Genomic DNA, 20,437 nt, shown 5'->3' with positions numbered 1-20,437 from the left:
TACAGTTCAGTTTTTAAGTTAATGGATTTGTCATCGACATCGACTCACCTTTAAATGTCTTTAAAACGAGCAATGAGAGATTCGTCAGCTGCTTTCCATGGTGGGCTGCCTTCAGAAAATGAGCTTATATACGGTTTATTCACAGCTGCAAAAACATTTTATTTCCACCACATTAAGTAATTAATGAAACACACATAAAAAGGTGACTACTGATAAGACAAACCGGTAACAATGCAGAGAGTGAACTAATTTAAGTTTGTCAAACAGTTTTCAGCCCACAGAAATCACACACACCATTAAACTAATGAAAAAGTCGTGCCTTGATTGTATGAGCAAAAGAAGTGGTTTGCTTATGATACATGACGATAAAGAATCTTTCACTGAATGTTATCTTAAAAAGAAATGTTATTTCTAACTTTGTTTATACATCCTGCAACAGCTTGGAGCCTATAAGCACCAGCTTCTACCCCGTGTGGAGTAACATTTAATATTATAACTTCACTTACCAAAGCCAAACTATTCTTTTGAGACAAATCTTTTCCCCCTGCACACTTTATTCTTTTCCTGGGCAAGCAAAATGTCAGGGCTCCTTCCTCACCCCCGTCCTTCCCACCTGACATCCCCAAATACCCCCTTTCCCATCTCCTCCTTTCTCCTTCTCCTGTTCCTCTCCCTCTCATGCTCCGGTCTCCCATCTGCTCCTCTGCCCTGTCTCTCCCTTTACAGCTCGGCGTCTGAGTGGAGTTCAGCTTCCCAGCTGACTCCACTCAGGCAATCAACCACCTCCACGGCTCCCGGACAGCTGAGGGACATCACACTGATTACTCCCCACCACAATAAGAACCGGCTCATCCTTCCACTCCCTGCCAGATTGTTGAACAAAGACCTCACAGTCAGTTTGCTCTCTAGCCTTCTGTTAAACCTGTTAAGTTTTGCCTTCTCTTATGTTGTTTTCTCCTGCTCCTCGCCCACAGTTCAGCTGTCCGGGATCCCCGCCATCCTCCTTCCCCTCCGGCTCTCCCCAACCCAGTCATCACCGGTTTCCCCCTCCTGGACCCCCCTGTTCCTGCCTGGACCCCCATTCCTGCCTGGACCCCCCCGTTCCTGGCCAAAACCCCCCACTACACCAGCCGCTCCCCGCTCCTGCACCTTGGTTTTCCCCCCACCGAGCCACTTTTCACCCCTAACAATAAAGCACCTTCATTTCAGCCAGCCTTGGTAGTGTGGCTCTCTGCCCGGGTCCAACCCGCTCATTCGTGACACAAAAGGCCTGATTTCAGGTCATGTATTAGGTTTAAGACTTAAAAAAAAAAAAAAAAAAAAAAAGTCAAACCCAGTTGCTCTACAGTCTACCTGTCTATATAGAGCTGCAATCAAACATCAAGCAGACTTATATAAATGAATCATTAAACACACTAGGTTGGTAGCTTCTCACCTTACTGAATGTTTGAGACTCTTACTAGCTGAAAATAAAACTGATCTTTAATAGTAAATATGTGCAGCTTAATGACACACTTACTGAACAGAGAAAGTTTGATTTAACTTACAAAATTTAACTTGGTCAGGTTCATTCTTATTATATTGTAGGTCTTAATTAAAGTTTAAATTATTATTGTAAATTGATTTTAAAATATATTATTGTAGTGTCTTTATAATATTCTAATTAATGAGGTAAATAATTATGATAAATATTGCTGCATGGTATTAATCATATTTGAATTATTTATACAAATTTATGTAATAAATATTATTACAGTAAATTTGTTATGTCAATCTTACTACTCCACAGGAAAGCAATGTTTTAAATCTGCAGTGACATGACTTCAACATGAAATGAAACTAGACTCTAGGCATCTGTTTGTAAAATACACTTTTAGTCAAACTTCCCTGATAATATTTGAATTATTTATATAAAATTATTTTAAAAATACTATTATGAGTTCATAACTCTAATATTCTAATTATTAAGGTAGATATTTATAATAAATAGCATTGTAGGGTATTAATATATATATTTATATATTTACCAATATATTAAATATTTATAGAAATTTATGTAATAAATACTATTCCGATAAATTTGTAATGTCAATCTTACTATTTCATAGGAAAGCAATGCTTTAAATGTGCAATTTAAATAACAGTGACTTGCCTTCAACATTAAATGAAACTAGAGTCTAAGCCTCTGTTTATAAAATACGCTTTTAGTAGAATTTTGCTGCTATAATTATCTTTTTAAAATATAGCACCAATACGGTTTAGCCCTTGTAACCTCTGACCCCTTACGTCAGCTATACGTAGGCCAGACCCCACCCCTCGGTCTTTGATCTTTGCTGCTCTCTGCCCTCCGGTGCATTTTTTAAATAAGCTGGGAGGAGGGTTCCAGCACATAGACAGATTTAATGCTGTAGTTCCGCTTTGAGTAAAACTACCAAGCCACTTTCCACCACAAGTTAATATACAATAAAGACTGGATGATAATTCTCAATAATATTGCATTTTCGCTTTATTTTATAATGACAACGTAATGTTTCGTTGTGTACTGTGAACCTCTGTCCTGTCGCCCCCTGCTGGCGCCCTTCTGATGGAACCTTCCAAAACACAAGAAATGGCCATCCAACAAATTACGCATGCGCAGTAGTAGGCGCTTTAAAACAAGTCTTGAGGAGGGAACATGAAGGCATTTGCAGGTGGACTTGAATTGTAGTCGAGGTAAGCTCGAAACGCATTAATGCATATTTGTAAAATCGGCTCTGTGTGAACGGTGACCGTTACGACACGGTCGTTAGAGCAGAGTCGCTCCGAACGCGCATTTTGTTGGTCGAAGTAGCGGCTAACGTTAGCCTGCTAGCTAGCTGTTATTGTTTTTCATGATTTCGCGAGAACCAAAATGGAGGAGATGGCTGCTGCCAGTGTCCTACACAGCCACTCCCGAGTCCTTGTTTGAAGCCCTCGCCCTGAAATGTCTGCCCGAGCGCAGTATTTACGAGTTAAAATCCTCCTAAACCGTCTAGTTTGTTTCCGAATTAGCGCTATTGTGTTTGTACTGCAGAGTTAATGTATCTTAGCTTAAATATTCACACCGGGCGAGCGATTTTAGGAAAGGGATGCCCAGGATCATGCACATTTTATTCTTACACTGTTCTTTGGTTTATTCAAGTGTTAGTAACTGGTGTTTGTCTTTCGCTCCCAGCTCAAGACGCCAAGCTCCTAACTGAACAGACAACGGTTACAAGAGAAATGTATTTTTTTTGCTCTTTGTTTTGCAGGACAGCAGCTGCTAACTTCACATGGGAAGTAGCGGTGGTTAAATTGCTTCGCCGAGGCGTTGCAGGATGAAAAGTGGCCGTGTTCGCCATGACTCTGAGATCCACGCTGTTTCCATACACAGGGTTCAAGCAGCACGCTAGCACTATCGACTTTGACAAAACTCACATCGGGTTGGCCACTGTGAGTCCTGTAAGCGTCAAGAGGGAGTCCTGCGACTTGGTTATAGATGTGCAAGGGGGCGAGATCCCAACCAAGCCTAAGGACTTAGAGCAGAATTACATGACAAGCAAAGTTGCTCTCGCTGCTACAGTTGCAGAAGTAGTTCAAGGAGACAATAAAACTGTGGGGATATTGTCCCCTGTCAGACCAATGGGGGGTGAGGGAACCCCAGTGAAAGGTAAACCCCTCTCTGTTGACAATATGGATAATCCTCAGATGGCTGTGAACAATAACCCAAAGGATGCCGGTGCTGATGACAGTGCAAAGGGGGTTGTCCCTGGAGTCCTTGGCACAGCATCCATTGAACTCTCCTCTGAGGGCAAGTGGAGGAACATCAGGAAGACCCCTGCCAATCCACACACACAAGCCAACTGCCTCCGGCAGATTCTCCTCTTGCAACTGGACCTCATTGAACAACAGCAACAACAGCTGCAGTCCAAGGACAAGGAGATAGATGAGCTCAAAGCAGACAAGGAGACAGTATGTAAAAGTATATTCTTAAATATTAATATGGTATAAAATGTGTTATTTTGGTATGGCACACAATCGAGTTTTCATTCTGCATTCATAAGTTTTTCTCTTCACTTCTTCTCTTTTGCAGTTGCTTGCACGTATTGAACGCATGGAGCGTCGCCTCCAGCTCACAAGGAAAGATCCTCCTCGTGACAAGCGCCTTTTCCAGCCCCTGGAGCCGTGGACCCCTGACAAAGAGGACATGTGGGACCTGGACATAGAGGAGAGTCCACAGCCCAACACAGCCACTCCACTGCCCTTTAGTCGGGGTGGCAAAGGTCAAAAAAGGTAACATAAAACACGACAAACGCAGCACAGGTTCCAGTTTGTGTAAATGAAACCACAGGAAGAAAATACACAAAATGATTAGTTAGTGCTGATGCAAAAGTCAAACGGTGTGAAGTTTCTTCTCATAGTGAGGCTTTTAACTTTACTCGCCTCATTTTTTCTCTCTTGCCCACACAGGAAATCCTGCTTTGGAGATTCAAAAGCTCAAAAATCTCGTGGCAAAAGTGCCAAACTTAGCCCCCAGAAACCTGAAATTCAGCCCAGCTCTCCCAATCAAAGAGAGCTGCGCAGTAAAGAAACCCCAGAGAAGACTGTCCCTGTGCGATCAGGGCCAGAGAAGGACATTTTGCTCCCATGCAAAGAGGAGCCTGAGCTGAGCTGTCAGATGGAAGATCTGCCCTTCATGTCTACCACAGAGATGTATCTGTGTTGCTGGAACCAACCTCCTCTGTCCCCTCTGCGTGAGACTTCCCCTAAAAAGGAGGAAGAGGTGGCCAGTGAGTGGACTCCTCATGTAGTACATGATATGCTGATTGTTTGTAAGCCTAACCTATATCCCATCTTTAATCACTTTATCATTTAAATCCAACACACTGCCTGTGAATGACGTCCTCTTTCGTTCTTTCTCCCTGCTAGTTCCTTCTTGGAGGGAAAATTTCATAGAGCCCTTGGATGAAGACCCCTCATTTAACCCTCCTGAGGTAAGACAAAGGAAAATTCAGCTTCCAAAGTTATCCCACGTCACATTCGAAAGCATTTAATTCATGAGTTACATGTGTGAATTTGTGCTTCTGTCAAGCCGCTGGACGACGGTGTGTTTTTGAAACGTCACATGAAGCTCGAGTTGGATGAGAAGAGGAGGAAAAGGTACCAAACACTGACTTTAGTGATCGATAAATCTGCTTACGTTCTTGAGTTTTGATGTAAGAATGACTGATACAGAGCACTAGAGTTAAAAAGAAACAGTCATATAACAACAGCTATGAGTTTAAATTTGTTTTTGTAAGAGTTGTGGCTAAAATATGCACAGAAAAGGGATATTTTACGGTTGAAAAGTGATGTTGATCAGGAAGAGTAACAGATATAAGGTAACATTTTGAACATAAATTCAGTTTATAGTGGTACAGTCAGTAATTGGATGTGAAAAAACAAAAATGTGAGGCAAGAAAAATGAGACTCCAATAACAAGGCAGGCCATTAAACTGTCAAGGTAACTGAGCTATAAAAAAGAAGGCGGTTTTGTAGAGGGGAAGCTTTTAAATTTTGTTTTTAATATTTTGCTCCGGTAATTCTCATCTAATAGTCAAAGTTTAATCAAAAATGCACTTTAAAACATGTCATTAGCTCTTTTGTAGTACGATTTCTTGTCTGCAAACACCTAGAAATGGTTAAATGTTTTGACCTTTCCCTTCATATTTACAATACTATATGTCTAGTATTCATCTTTGAGGTCTTTTGTTTATTTTTTTAAGTGTTTAGTTTTCAGTTTTATCAGATTTTTGTGATGGGTACAGCATGTGCACAATATTATCACTGTTCTTTTTTTCAGAAGGCAGTTTCCCTTCCAAGATAATAAAATAAACAGAAACATTAGGAAGTGACCGTTATTTTCTTTAAATTTTTAGACTCAAAATTAATTTTAAATTTTAAATTAATTTTTATATATGCAACTCATTTTTCCCAACATGCTACAAAGCAGTTTTATTTTTGGTTTACAAACGCTGCCATCTCTTTCATTTTATAAATATTCTGCGTTTGCCTTTTCTTTAGTTGCAACCAACAAAACGCTCAACAGATTTTTACCTTTTTTTTTTTAAGGCCATTTTTAGGACTTAAAATGTGTGAACGGTGATGAAATAGTGCTGAATAATTACTACTACATATTAAAAAAGAAGCTCACTGTCGTGCACATTTGGTGCTTCCTGGATGACTGAATTTTAATCTGGTGTGATGCCCACTCAGCCCTCAGTGAAGTCTTTATTTCAGGGTTTTTTCCCTGTATAAAGGATTTTTGGCATCTTCCCAAAGAGACTTCAATCAGCGCCAAAAATTCTAAATAAAAAAAAAAAGGGTGTCATTTCCTCAAGCATAATAGACATTTTTGTTCCATCAAATGTTGAGAAAAAAAAGAGAAAAATTCAGCTTTCTGTCATTGGTTTTTCAGTGAAGAGACTGATGGTGCGTTTTGTTTAGTCGCCCCCCTAAAGACTCTTTCTGAGTCAGGGGAAAACAACTCCTCCTGCTGATGAGTCACGGTGTGTCATGGCTTTAAGGCAAACCTACGGCTTCACGGCTCCGTTGTGCTCTTCAGGGAGGCGCTGCGGTTCCTCGTTACATCCTTCCTCTTCCCGCCTTTTTCATTAACCTCGCATGGGCTTTCAGGTGGGACATCCAGCGAATCAGAGAGCAGCGCATGTTCCAGCGTCTGCAGCAGCGCATGAACAGGAAGAAAGTGGTCCAGGAGACCGAGCCGGAGCTGTCGTCCTTCTATCCCGACACTGAAGACGGTACAGCAGCACCGTTCAGCACCAGAATGCGTGCAGTGTAACGTAGAAACACGGACATGATGTCTAACTTTATGTTCTTATTGTTTCTTCCAGTTGAAACTATCGTGATCACTCCATTCTTGCCTGTGGTTGCATTCGGGCGGCCGCTGCCCAAACTCTCACAACAGTAAGTTGGAGCTGTTTTCTTTGGATTCTGAGCAGCTATCTCAGGCTGAAATGTCTTTGATGCTTCATGGAAGAGGAAATCAGCAGATTAAAGAAACTCATGGAGATTTATTAGAAAAAAATATGTATCAAAGACTGTTTACTGATATGAAGAACTCCCTGATTTTGCTACAGTGTTAAAGAAGGGTTAAATTCTGCTTGTTGAGTTAAAATATTTGTTATAAATTATTGTAAAAACCAACGTAGATGTCTCCAGAACAGCACTGGTGCTCTTTGTCATGAAATTATTAGTTGTAACAGCTTGTTTATCATAATTAACAACATTTTTTACAAGACATTCCCTCCGTTGTTTCCCTCTGGAGATTGTCTTAAACTCTTGCAATTTATGTGATTGCAATAATGGAAGAGAAGATCGTCTGTTTTTCATCCCAGACGTCTTAACTCGATGTTCATTCAAGCTCAGAAACGAAAATGAAAACACCTGAGAAAGAGAATCAGATCAGGCTTTGAGGTGCTGCAACTAAAGTTTATTTCAGTGCTCAGTCAGGTCCCATAAAATGGTGAAATATTTCCATAAGTGTTTCCCAAATCCTGAGACGACCTCCTCTAATATTTGGTTTTTCGTCCTCAACTCAAATTATGTTTATTGTCAGAGAAGTAAAGAAACCAGAAAATATTCAAACTTGAGTAGGTGGAATCAGAGGATTTAGCTTGTTTTTTTTCCCCCTTAAAACTCAAATTAAATATCAAAATAACTGGCGGTCGGTTTAATAGTTGATTTCTGACATCATCATGGAGGATTTTTGGTTACTTAAATGCACCGTAAGGAGATGAAGAGTAGAGAGGAGTTTAGAGCGGGAAAACAGGCTTCTGCTTAAAAATGACACTGCTCAATTCAATTCAGATAACTTTATTTGTCCCCAAGGGGCAATTTAAAGGGCATTTTCAAGACTTGCTGTAAGTTAAACAGACAAGCAACAAATTACTAGAGGAAAAGAGACAGGGCAAGATCTTATAAAATGATTTCTTGCCTTTTTAAAAAAAAAAAAGCTTTACAGTCACCAGATTCCTGATGGAAATTTGGACGTTTTGTTCTTTTTAGAATGAAGGATCTCTTCTTGGCAGCTTCGGCTTCTTCGTCGTCGTCTCTCTCATCCTCTCTGGGAGGAGCTGTTGTTTTCCAGCTCCCTTTCTTTGGCTGTCACTCACTGCTGCTGTCAGCTCTCGTCTGACAGCAGCTCCAAGTAGAAATGCCAGAGAATACTGTGGACTCTGACAGCTCCCAAGGTTTTTTTAGAACACAGAACGAGGCTTAATTCAGTCTTTTATTGGACTAATGTTTCAACATTGCTGTGAATTCTTTAGTTAAACCCTCAGAGCTCAGAAGTCTGTCTGAGCTAAAATCATCAAGTAGTTTGAGCTTGGAATCTAGTGACTGTAAAGGCCGTTTTTATAGTCAAGAAATAATTTTTGTTTAACTTACAGCAAGTCAAGTCTTGACGAGTGCTGGATACAGAGATTTAAACGAAGCATTGGTGTTGCTGTGACAATGAAACTGCATCAGTGGTGTTTGCTCCAGGAATTATTCTCGTACGTCGTCATCCCTGAACTGAAAGTAAACTGTCTGAACGCCGTTTTCCTCCAGGAACTTCGAGCTGCCTTGGCTGGACGACCGGAGCCGATGCCGCATCGAGGTCCCCAAGAAACACACGCCTCACCGGACCTGCCGGAAGTGAAACGTACGCGGCGTTAAACCGGCGGAGAGACGCTGCTCCACGCCCAGATGCTCCGTTTGTCCTGTCTGGGGGCGGGGAGGGATAAATCATTAGTCGCTGTGTATAGCTGCTGTCGCTTTCAGTCTGTGGGAGAGAAAACGACTCTCCAGCCTCCACACGTCACCACAGACCAGCTGATCTCCTGCAGAATACTGGCTCTGAGGGGTATTTTTGGTCTCCCTGCACCTCTTCCATTCTGCAAGATTACAGTCCTCATGTCAGCAGCTGCTCCAGAGTTACATGCATGTTCTGTAACATGTCAGAGATCCATGTTGTTGGAGATCCTGTTGCTTCCTATGCATAGTGGACAGAAGTGGGGACTCTAATCTTGAGAGCATTTTCAGCTGCGTTTCCACCCAAAGTAACCGGAACTTTTAATGTGTTTTTCCGTAAATTGAAGCGTTCCTTCACACCGCGGTCTCGATTTAGCAAATTGGGGAAAAGGCGGCGGCTGTTTTTACATATCATTTTTGTGCACGGCTGTACCGTAAGTTGTTGTCGGTCCGTCTGTCGTATGCTTTCCTCTGCAGCACCGTGAACAACATGCAGCTACAGGTCTTTAAAATAGGACAGCTGACAGAAAGTTCTCAACCACTCATGATCAATTTCTGTACTTTTGGAAACAAAGAATGAAAATTCGGAGTTCAAAATGTCCCTATTTCTCAATTTCCATGGTGGAAACGCAGCTTTTTTGGCCATTTAGACTGAAACTAGAGCTTCAACTGTTCATCACTGAGCAATACAGCTTCATCCTTTTGCTCTGGGTAGTTTTCCCACTCATTCTCCCTGCCTAAGTGGGGGGGGAAAAAAGTCCAAATCTGACTGTATTGTGCTGTGTATTGCCTATATCGTTGTTCGCACACAACTTCAATAAGATTTTATCACTGTTCAGTGTGACATTGGGAGTTTTGAGCCAGCATGACTTCATATATTTTAAAAAAAATTGCAGTTTTTGAGCCAATCCAATGGAAGGAGGGAAAAAAATTAAGCAAACAGATGATCGTTCTTAAAGGCACGGAAAATTTGACGGGTGGTAAAGTTGGCGTGAAACCCAGTGATCTGTTCCCTGTTCTGTTTCTATTAGTTGCATCTTTTTATATGTGAGCTGCATGGACTCTATTTAGCTGTTTGAAAAGACGATGATAGCATGGCTTCACCCCAGAACGGAGAAGAATCTCTGCTCATTGGACGACAAAATATCGAAAGCATGACTTTTGGCTGCTCCGTTCAGCCTCATCTTAATCCGAGAATAACAGTTCTGATCTTGATTTCCGTGTTTCCGATCTTAATACGCTTACATTCAGTGAATATAAATCAACTTATGTGTATGCATTTGCTCTCTCGAGTTCGAAAGGGAGCCGTTTTAGACGATAAATAAGCTTTCTAGCCGTAGTTATAGCCACCAGTATGCTCTCTAACATGCTGCCAGTTAATCTCTCCGGGTTCGTCTCGGTCGCAGTCTGATTTTTCTGCCGGTGTTTCTTCCTCTTCCTCGCTGCGTTCGCTCAAACTGTTCTACGTACGACGATGCAACGGCTTCCTGCAGCTTCAACACTTCAAACTGCTACGTGAAGGCAGGTTTTTGGAAAGTTGATTTTCCTTTTTTTTTTCCTGTACATAGCTTTCAGAAACAAATGTACATAAAACATGGCTGTTATTTTTTTATTATTTAATGTCGGAAGTGTTGAGTACATTCAGTATTGTTCTATGATTGTATGTTGACAAAATTGACAGTTTTGAAAGTTAAATTTTTTTGGAATAAAATGAATATGTCTATGATACGCGGATCCAGTTGTGTTGTTCCTTTTAAAGCTGATTTTTGGTCACATTTGTAGTGAGCTGTTCTCTCCGAAGCTAAAACGATTTTCTAATCACACGAAAAGTAATTTAAATCTGGAAAAAAATGTTTATTGAATAAAGAAACAAAACAAACAGGACAGTTTCTGAAAAACAAACACCACTGATTCCTTATTTTGGTGTAAAATGCTGATCTCTCCCTTTCCACTGCAGCTGAACAAACCTTTCTTTGCCAAATAAGCTGTCACCTCCCACAAAAATAATCAAAATCCTCTCATCAGGGGCGCTAAAAATGTCATTTTTATGGTGGCAATGATACAAAGAACACCAAACCCTCCTCGTGTACAAAAACCCTGACATTTCTAGACTCCAACCATATAAAATTTCACCCTCTGTAATATCACCAGCTCTCATTTGGGTTCCTAATTGTAATAATTAGTGTTAATCTGTGAAATCGTCATGCCTTGAGGAGTTAGTATTTACACAGACAGTGAAATAAATGTTCACTTTCCCTCCATTTGTCACTTGGCAAAATCTTAAATGAGACAAGAATCTGCTGGACCTATGAAGGCTGATGACTTCTTTTTCTTTGATCAAATACATATTACACGCATTAAATGGAAAACAACACCTGGAACAGAAAGCCATACACCTTTTAGAACCCAGCCTGTCTGCTGAGGCAGCTTAGCGCTCCAAAAGAATCTAGACACAAAGATTGGAGTATGTTTTGCATCTTTCACGCTGTCGCCACACATCGGCTTCAGTCTCTTCGGAGGTTGTTCAGGCGCTGCTCCAGGTCGGCGTCGGCGTCGGCCAGAGCGGCTTGGGGCTCCGCCTTCTTTCCCGCGGCCACCGACAGGCTTCCTCCGGTGCTCGGAAGACCTGGAATGAACACGCAGACGATATCCGGCGTTAGAGGAGAATATCTCAAGAGACGTGTAAAATGTTTGTAGGTTTTCTTACCTGAGAGCTCGTCGGACAGATTCAGACCCAGCTCGTCCAGCACTTGGGAGACGATGGCGTCACTAAGAAGGGACACAATGATAACCAAAATGAATAGAAACTTAAAACAGGGTTCGTTATATCAGACTGTGGAGGGCGAATAAAGAAGAAAATCAAAGTTACAACCTGATCAACAAGATATAAGATGTTAATCAGTTTTAGAGGTGCTGCTAGACAGATTATATTGTCTTTTGGTCAGAGTCTAGCTAGCTTTAACCCTCTCTCATTTATGGTCACCAAAAAATATTGTTTCCTTGTCTGAAAAAAAAAAAATTCAGCAAAAAAATTTCCCAAATTTCTGAAAATTTGCAAAACCTTCAGGAAGAAAATTCCAAAGAAATCCTAAAAATATCTAAAATAATTACATATATATCAGCAAAACTTGTAAGATTTTCTTGAAGAACATTAACAAAAAAATTTTTTGTGAATGCTTGGAATATTTTTAACATTTCTTTTTTCCCGCCAAAAATGTTCAAAGATTTCCCAAAAATGTTGAAAATGTGGACATCAGAAGTTTTACTGTGAAAAGGTATTTTTTCCCACATTTTCAAACTTTTAAACGGGTCAATTTTGAGGCTTAAGCTAAGCTAAGATGTTGCTGGTAATAACTTTACAAACATGTAATTTCTCCTTCATGTTTTGCTTTGGGGGACGCTTGGGAGGAGATGCTGCAACAACAAACAGGAGTTATTAACATATGAATCTTCAAAAGATGAGTTTTGTTGCTCCTCTCAGTCCCTCACCTCTCCTCCTCATCATCTTCGTCTCCCATGGCGTCGTCGATGGCGTCATTCATCATCTCTTCCTTCATTTCCATGATTTCACTCTGTTTCTCAAACTCCATCATGATCTTCTGAATCTGAGGCAGTTTCAGCTGCAGGAAAGGAATAAGTAAAATGTCGTAAACACCAGGAGGTGTGTACTTTATCTCCGGTGTGTTTCAGTGATGTTGTTACAGACCTGTCTGTTCATGGTGGCCATAGCTTTGGTGACTCCTTTCATAGCCTGCGCCATGCTGTTGTTGGATTTGAGCGTCTGGATCTTTAGACTGACGGCCTGAATGTTGGCTCTCATCATGATGAACTTCTTGACGTAGCGCCTCGTGCGGACCAAATCCTTGGCCATGATCTTCACAGCGTCCTGCAAAGATGTACATGATACAAATTAGAGCGATTTCTCTTTCCTTCATACAAATTAAATCCCTCCTTGTGAGCTCCACCAACCATTTGTCCCTGTTTGGCCATTTTCTTGATGTCAGCGATGATCTTCTTCTCCTGCTGCTCCAGCTTTGAGCGCTCTCGGTCCAGATCTCTCATGGCCCGGTTGAGCGCCCTCTGGTTCTGCCTCAGCATCTCCTCTGGAGTCTTTCTTCTACCGAATAATTTGTCCATCTGGTCGAAAATACCGAAAGCAGAATGTCAGACGATGTAAAGCAACATTTCATAGAAAAATAATTACACAAGAGCTAAATTATGATTATGATAACCACTGTAACTGATTTATGGACATTTCCTGCATAGTCTCTGCATGAAAGTACAGATCAATTAGTGAGCTGCAGTGATAAATCAATTAGCTGTCAACTATCAACTTAATTGGCAACTATTGCTAACTAACTAATATGTTTGAGTCATTTTATAATTTAAAAAAGTGTACATTTTGTGACTCAAGCTCCTTCAAAATGACTATTTTCTGGTTTCTTTGCTCCTGAATGACATTAAACTGACCATTTTAAGTCATTATAAGACCAAATAACTAATTGGTTAATTGAGCAAAAATCTATTGGTCAGAATAAATTAGATAATAAATGATGTCACCGTCCCTGTGATCAAATATTTAAAAGATTCATTAATAACAAAAACAATCACCAGTTATCACAAGAATGAGAATCGATCAGTGAATGATTTGGTGTACAACTTTGGAATATCAAGCCCAAATATTTAATTAGGTTTAATATTATACGTGATCAAGAGATGTCAGAAAATGTTTCCCAAGGCCTTAAGATGCTGCCCTCAAATATTTTGTTCTGTTCAAAAACCAAAGGACTTTCAGTTTATTGTTATGGACAAGTGCAGAAATAAAAAAATATCCAAATAGAGGAAGCTGGAATTAGAAAATTAATAATAATATAGGAATAATTATAAAAAAATTGTGAGTGATTAATACTTTCAAACTAACCGATTAATTATTTCAGCTTCACACTTGGTTGGACAAAAGAAGACATCTGAAGATGTCACATTAGTTTTACAGAAATAACTACAAGCAATTTATCAGAACTAGTCAGCAGGTTGATCCATACAGAAAATAATCATGACCAGGAGCCTTACATAAAGATAGGCAGCAAATTCAGGCTGAAACCTGAGACTGGCCAGAATTTTTCACTTTATTCTCCTAAACAAATACTAATTAAATTAACTGAACGTCAGATTAGTTATTTTTGGCCAATCAGTTCATCAATCAGCTCCACTTCGGCAGGTAGTTGTGAAATCTTTGGGGCTTTTCCACTTGGACCAATCAGTCCATCAGAGCAACTAAACCTACACCGAAAAGTAGCAAATACTGACAGTTTGTCCGCATATAAATCATTTTCTAGCGCAGTTCTAGTCATGTCAGGAGCCCAAACGTTTGCTTCACTACATCACTGAGCAGGTATTTATGTGAGCGGAGGCTTGAGGTCTAATTTGAGCCGTGTTTAGCTCGGCTGTCCTCAGATCTGTCTCTTCTGTTTCCATTAAAGTAGCTGTAAGCAGCGGCTCAAACTGAGGCTAGCGGGCTGAAACTCGGACTACAGGGGTCAGTCCTACCGTGAACCGGGCTCGTCGGTAAGAAGACGGTAATTCAGACGGTAAACAGTGATCAGGGCGTCTTCTCCGACTTCAACTCGATGCGAATTTAAACGATTATTTGTTTTCTTCCCGACACTTCCGCGTTGCGACTGTTTCACTTCCAGGAAGTGACGTAAACGCATACACGAACATAGACGTAAGTTTTACCGTTACGTCACCGCTGTCAAATCACCGACATAACAAGACAGGAAGGAAAAAGACCGAAGCGACAGTAAAGACTCATTCACATATCTGTGACTTTTTATGACTGACTGTAGTTAAAGCAGTATTAAGATTATTTATTTTTCGTATCAACTATATAAATATGCATTGAAAAATATAAACTTTTTAAAAAATTGAATCTTATATGTTCGTTCTGCAGTGTGGGATATTTTCTAAGCTGTTATCAAAGCCCTTCAGCACCGCTTTGCTCAGTTACAAGAATAACCAGAATCAGATACAAAGCTTAGTCTTAATCATAACATCTTAAAGCAATTGTACACTTGCAAAATGTAAATATGTACAAATATATAGATGTATACAAGCACACATATTTTTGTGGGTATCCTATTTCAAGGAATGTTGAAAAAAAAACTCTTTCTTTACAGGATTAATCTGCATTGCTCCACTGTAGGAAAATACTTACTGAGGCAACAATTCAATCAGCATTGGATGAGCGACTCTGACGTCTTTAGACTCTGTTTACCACCCCGCAGTAAGATTTATTACTGGTGATAATTATAATACTCATCACTGTGTGCTCGGGTAGCCCTGACACTCTGTAAGGTGTAATAAACACTAGGTTTCATTTATTTATGATGGCCTTAGTGTTTTTCCCCCCTTACATTACCTCATTACACCCTGAAGTGATTAGACTATACTGCAGCTGTTAACCTGTTTTTATTGAACTTGGAAAATCCAGTTTTATTCCATGTGCACCTGCAATAACCTGCTGCTGAGCAATCTAAAAATAACTTAAATTGTATCATATTTTGATTCCACCTGCTCTTCTTTTAGATTCATGTGTTTTAAAACAATTGCTCTTTTTAATTTGTCATTATTTTACTCATTTATCTTATCCTATCTTGTCAAATTATTTTAAGAATATGTTTACGCTCACTCTGACTACCTTATTAAGTATATTTGTGCTGATTAATGGAATCGAATGCAAGTGTGCCATAAACTTTAATTTTATGATGCATTCAGTGTTCAGATTTTGTTGGCATAGTCAACAGAGGTCAAAGTGCTGAACTACAATATATTCAGAGGTGTTACTAATAGGCAATTCCGTCTTTTTGGGGTGAAATTTTGTTTGAAAAAAAATCTAATGTGTATTACTGCCTCTGCTTCTTCTGTGTTTTCATAAATAGCAAATGTTAGACTTTTATTTTCTAGGCAGCAGGTCTGTACATCCGGTCGTAATGCTGTTCACTTGATGCAGCTCAGTTGCACATGTGCGTAGCTAACGTAAAGGCCACAAACATGTCTGTCTGGAGGGTAGTAGATGCTTGAACAAAGGTAAATATAAGGTTTGGATAAAGGTATGGACTCATCTTTTATGGATTAATAGACTCTACAGGCTGCTGAGCTGAGCTTCTCCAGGGCAGACTTTGTGCCTGTGGACATATTTCCAACGACTTTTAAGATGTGGCTTTTAAATTTTGCACACCAGCACAAGTTGCTGCGTGTTTGGAGGCTGCACACACCTGCATCAGTTTCAGCTGTTCGCTTTCAGGTTGAGTCTTATCATTTCTCAGCTGCTCTGCGTTGCCCAGAGGATAGAAGATTGAACCCTGGAGCCAGGAGACGCCTCAGTGTCCAACACAAGCCTGCAGACAGACAAGAGAGGGCAGCTCAGAGTGGAGCCTTTAAAAATGAGACGTTCCAGAAGCGCTATCAGCGGCGAGGAGACGACTGCAGAGTGTCAGCTGAACTCAGGAAGCTGTGTCTGGAAGATTTCCCCGCGGACAAAGAGATGCAGCGGAGACAGAAGTCAGCGCCAGCCTCCAAAGCAGAAGAATCTGAGATAGTCTTTGGCGTTGCTCCTTGTCTGCTGGCGCTCACTCAGGGCAGACGGAAGGCCTGGAAGCTGTTTGTTAAAGAAGGGGAGTCCTCTCGAAGGGCTTCTGTGATAAAGGTGTGTGAGGAGGCTCATCAGAAAGGAGTGCAGGTTCATCGGGTCAGCAAGAAGGATCTGGACAAGATGTCTTCTGGAGCAGTGCATCAAGGGGTGTGTCTGCAGGCCAGTCCTCTGAGATACCTCACTGAGGACTCGGCAAACAAAGGAAAAGACTCCAGCCTCCCTCTGTGGCTCGTCCTGGAGAGGATACAGGACCCGATGAATCTCGGCGCCATCCTTCGCTCTGCCTACTTCCTTGGCGTGGACAGAGTGGTCAGCAGCCTTCGCCACAGCTGTCCTCTGTCTCCGGTGGTCAGCAAGGCCAGCTCAGGGGTCATGGAGGTGATCGGGGTGTACGGGTATGAAAACCTTGGAGATATGCTGAAGATGAAGGCGGCTCAGGGCTGGCATGTGGTTGGAACTGTGGGGCCTGAAGCAGAGGTTCCTGTCACCAAGTGTTCAGACTTCCAGATGACCAAACCCACGCTGTTGCTGATGGGAGGTGAAGGGGAAGGACTCTCCCAGGAGCTGCTGTCTCTGTGCCAAACTCTCCTCACCATCCCAGCTGGTAGAGACCTTTTCCCCGGCATCGAGTCCCTCAACGTCTCCGTGGCTACAGGAATCCTGCTCCACTCTCTGCTGCACTCCAGGAGGCTTTCAGATGATGAAAACCAAAGATATCTGCTCCACCACAGACACAAAAGGAACTAAGTAAAGAAAACGAGCATAGGTTTCATCTGATTATTGAAGGGGACACTTTGCATTGCATTCCGGTGATCTTTATGCAGTGATTTGTCTCTTTACTGCTTTGATTCATGGCAGAAATGTCTTTATTTATGGAAGGAAAACCTAGAAATTGATGCACCAGGTGACAATTCAAAGCAAAATGCAACTTATACAGATCGAATTATGTTTTCTGCAAAAGAATCGGGTTTTTTAGAGCACATAATTCTTATTTTGAAGGTAAAAAGAGACCCAGTGTTGAGGAAACATGATCCACTCTAGCCGAAGCCTTTTTTGGTCTATTAGTAACATTACAGTGGTCTTTATGTGTGCAATTGAATATTTCACTGTAATCCTCCAAAATAACGGAAAGAATGATGCTTTAAACCCATTCATTGTCAATCACGTCCATGAAAATTTACATTTTCCCAGTGAAGGATCAATAAAGTTTATCTTTGTATCGAAATTCTGATAACATGAGATTCATTCTTGTCAAAAAAACTCTTCAAAAATGCATATTTCTTAATTACGATGAACACACACTATTAATTTGCCTCAGTCCCACATAATGAGCCATCCTGCTGCCACAAGTGCTCCCCAGAGCACCAAATGTGTATTGATCCAAAGCTGAAAATCGTCCCCAACCCTCCTGTTTGAGGAACAGTATCTTAAAACTACAATGTCCAGCTGTTTAGAAAATAGTGAGGCTATAAAAAACACAAAGTCCAAATATTTTTCATCAAGTTCAATCTTCAGAAGGAACCAGCAGGCCTAGAGATACAGAGGGATTTTGTTAAAATTAAAAAAAAAAAACTGGTGTAATAGGGGCTTTAACTGACAAAATACTGCTTTAATGATCCCTTGAAACACCCACAAAATTGAAAAAATACCTGCTCTGTCAGTGTTGTGGTGTCAAATAGGAATATCTTAATGATTAGATTTAATTTTTGAATAAAATTAAACTTGATCGTGGTGTTAGTTGACTATGGTATCCATGGCTACCTCTTAATTATTGTCTCTGGGAATTTGTTGCTTTCGACAGCATACAATTACAAGTAAAATACACATAGTTGGTTTTTCAGGGCTGATTTAGGTCTTTTTCGACTTCATAGTGTTAGATTTTATTGTTTTAGGGAAGATAATATGACTTCTCAAAATTAATTCTGGTCATTGACACCACAAAAAAATGGTTTAAAACTGCATGAATCATCATTTAGGGAGTAGAAAATGTATTAGAACAGGAACATCTATGTAAAAGATGTCATAAAATAGAGCTATTATGCCATTTTTGTGACCATATCCATAGATCTTGACCCTTTTAAAGTCATATAAATGTATATTATTTACAGAGTACCTGCTCACTGCTCACTAGATCAAATGCTGAATGTAAGAAGATTGTCTTCATGTGGCACTAGAAACTGAATTTGAATAATTTATATTTGAATTTGAGTTGCTCAACTTCAATGAAAACTGTAATGAAAAAGTGAATTTTGCCCATCGGCTGATTTTTAAACTTTAAAATTCAAATCATAAAGCCGTATCTGTGACTCTCTCTGTTGAGGACATTTTGAGTTCTGACTGTAGATTGAACTCAAATCATTTCCGATGACGTCAGCTCCTTCGGTGTCTCACTACGCTGTGACAATGAACCTGAATGCACCTCCCCCAGATGGAATGCAGCCGTCACGACCACACCTGAACCGCTGTGACTCCGCAAAATGTCTGCTGTTGAAAAAGGTCCATGCAGGTCTCTGGTGTGAAAATCAAACCAGGTCAGTTTTATTTGTGTTGCTGAGTATCACATGAAGCGGTTCAAAGGGCCTGACACACCCACACGTTATCGACTTGAGACGAATCATAAGTGTATTATATAAAAACAAAAAAAGAAAGCCCTACAGGAATAACACCCCATAAAAACACAGAGAGATGAGCAGTGAAAACACACCAGCAAGTAAGACAAACTGCAATATAATTAATGTTCTTCTCCGCCATTATAAAACCACTGGACTGGTAATAGCAGCTCCATTTCCTGTCCTAAAACTGGAGCTCCACTGAACCCACATTAGTCTGTGAATCCACTCTTCAGGCAGACAGCAGATACAGTATTGATTAAATAATTATACATCAGTTCTATATCTACCTAGATCACTTCAGCTGAAGCTAGCAGCTTCAACGGTAGAGCTATGAGAGATTAGATTTGTTCAGTATTTGCATTCCTTACTGTGGAGCTATGATCATGTGTCCTTGGCTGCAAACATTTATCTCCATTCAGCCTCTGGAGGATTAATGAGATTCAGCCCTGATGTTGGGTGATAATGTGTCGATCACAGCTGATGTTTCAGTTTTTATCCCTGAAGTGTTGGATGGGGTTGAGGTCAGGCTACTCGCGCTAAAACACAGAAAACTGTCGCTTTATTGAACTTTAGTGCATGAAGAATAACCTCAGGCCAAAAGTGCACATACAGGATGGATCCAGAACTGAAGAAGCCTCTTGGATGAGAGGTGAAATGTCTTCAATGAACTTTCTTAAAGTCCAGTGATTGATAAAACAACTTTGGATACCATGACCTGGATGAATGAGAACCTACACAGATACAGGACGGATGAGAATAGTTTATTTATATTTGCATGAAGAAATTCTACCTTTTCTGTGATTTTTTAAAGGATTATTGACTGATTTTAACTGTCTTTGACATCACCGTCCTTTTGCAAAGGGACGACTTCGTTCCTCCCCTGTTTGTCCTTGATGGATAGTCCTGTGGGATGCAGAACACAACAGAAGTGATTCCATTGTTCCACTGCTGTCAGAACCACTTAAATGTCAAGCAACACAAATTGCATCATCTCTCGATAATCTCGTTATTTTCAAGCTGACAAATACAGTTTTCCCTCTTATGTTCAATTCAAAACAAATGCTTCAGAAAGTCTATGTTGAAAATACAGGCCTCAAAGTAAACACTTAATGAGCAGAAATGAATACATCTATGATCACTGGCACAAAATTGAGTATACCTATGGTTTCCAAACAGCAAGATCGCATGAATATGGCAATAAAACGAGCTGTGAGCACCAGAAATTACTCAGTTTTTTCACCTGTGTCAATCCTCATGTCAAGAATTATTAGAGGACCTGAAAGAAATACTTGTGAAACTTTACAAAGACAGAGAAGACATGGGAAGGTCCATGACCAACTAAACATCAGTGAAAGAAACAGTTTCAGAAGAAATCATGAGGTGT

General features: G+C 40.5%; 3 protein-coding genes and 1 long non-coding RNA gene across 5 annotated transcripts; 3 read left to right on the top strand and 1 right to left on the bottom strand.

The window, feature by feature from the left end:
* Positions 1-85: 85 nt before the first annotated feature.
* LOC127531051 (uncharacterized) lies at positions 86-1,208 on the top strand. The gene is made up of 2 exons (XR_007937911.1): positions 86-892; positions 975-1,208. It is a non-coding gene; the product is annotated as an uncharacterized LOC127531051 (long non-coding RNA).
* Positions 1,209-2,576: 1,368 nt separating this feature from the next.
* Positions 2,577-10,516, top strand: msl1b (MSL complex subunit 1b). Of its 2 annotated transcripts, none has more exons than XM_022194544.2 (9): positions 2,577-2,712; positions 3,270-3,969; positions 4,091-4,290; positions 4,468-4,787; positions 4,927-4,991; positions 5,090-5,157; positions 6,673-6,797; positions 6,891-6,963; positions 8,608-10,516. In XM_022194544.2, the coding sequence occupies exons 2-9, from the start codon at positions 3,358-3,360 to the stop codon at positions 8,696-8,698; spliced, it is 1,554 nt and encodes a 517-aa protein (XP_022050236.1). In that variant the 5' UTR covers positions 2,577-2,712; positions 3,270-3,357; the 3' UTR covers positions 8,699-10,516. The 2 variants fall into 2 exon arrangements, with proteins under 2 accessions (XP_022050236.1, XP_022050235.1); XM_022194543.2 differs by having other exon boundaries at positions 4,468-4,829.
* Positions 10,517-10,620: 104 nt separating this feature from the next.
* Positions 10,621-14,503, bottom strand: chmp2a (charged multivesicular body protein 2A). Its single transcript, XM_022194545.2, has 6 exons — positions 14,338-14,503; positions 12,760-12,927; positions 12,497-12,676; positions 12,280-12,410; positions 11,498-11,559; positions 10,621-11,416 (listed from the first exon to the last, which is right to left on the bottom strand). The coding sequence occupies exons 2-6, from the start codon at positions 12,925-12,927 to the stop codon at positions 11,295-11,297; spliced, it is 663 nt and encodes a 220-aa protein (XP_022050237.1). The 5' UTR covers positions 14,338-14,503; the 3' UTR covers positions 10,621-11,294.
* A 1,286-nt stretch (positions 14,504-15,789) lies between these two features.
* mrm1 (mitochondrial rRNA methyltransferase 1 homolog (S. cerevisiae)) lies at positions 15,790-17,666 on the top strand. The gene has a single exon (XM_022194529.2). It carries the CDS (start codon positions 16,004-16,006, stop codon positions 17,186-17,188), a length of 1,185 nt encoding a protein of 394 aa, XP_022050221.1. The 5' UTR covers positions 15,790-16,003; the 3' UTR covers positions 17,189-17,666.
* Positions 17,667-20,437: the final 2,771 nt, after the last annotated feature.

Source organism: Acanthochromis polyacanthus, chromosome 19 (assembly GCF_021347895.1).
Source record: "Acanthochromis polyacanthus isolate Apoly-LR-REF ecotype Palm Island chromosome 19, KAUST_Apoly_ChrSc, whole genome shotgun sequence".
In the NCBI taxonomy this organism is placed as follows: domain Eukaryota; kingdom Metazoa; phylum Chordata; class Actinopteri; family Pomacentridae; genus Acanthochromis; species Acanthochromis polyacanthus.
This window is presented reverse-complemented; position numbering and strand designations above follow the sequence as displayed.

Excerpts from the sequence above, each read along its gene's own strand:
- msl1b (XM_022194543.2), top strand. The coding sequence starts at position 3,358 with ATGACTCTGAGATCCACGCTGTTTCCATACACAGGGTTCAAGCAGCAC. Across the intron at positions 4,291-4,467 it reads GGTGGCAAAGGTCAAAAAAG|GAAATCCTGCTTTGGAGATT; the intron begins GTAACATAAAAC and ends TTGCCCACACAG. Across the intron at positions 4,992-5,089 it reads CCTCATTTAACCCTCCTGAG|CCGCTGGACGACGGTGTGTT; the intron begins GTAAGACAAAGG and ends GCTTCTGTCAAG.
- chmp2a (XM_022194545.2), bottom strand. The coding sequence starts at position 12,927 with ATGGACAAATTATTCGGTAGAAGAAAGACTCCAGAGGAGATGCTGAGG. Across the intron at positions 12,677-12,759 it reads TGGCCAAACAGGGACAAATG|GACGCTGTGAAGATCATGGC; the intron begins GTTGGTGGAGCT and ends ACATCTTTGCAG. Across the intron at positions 11,560-12,279 it reads GAAGATGATGAGGAGGAGAG|TGACGCCATCGTCTCCCAAG; the intron begins GTGAGGGACTGA and ends GTCCCTTCTTAG.
- mrm1 (XM_022194529.2), top strand. The coding sequence starts at position 16,004 with ATGTGGCTTTTAAATTTTGCACACCAGCACAAGTTGCTGCGTGTTTGG.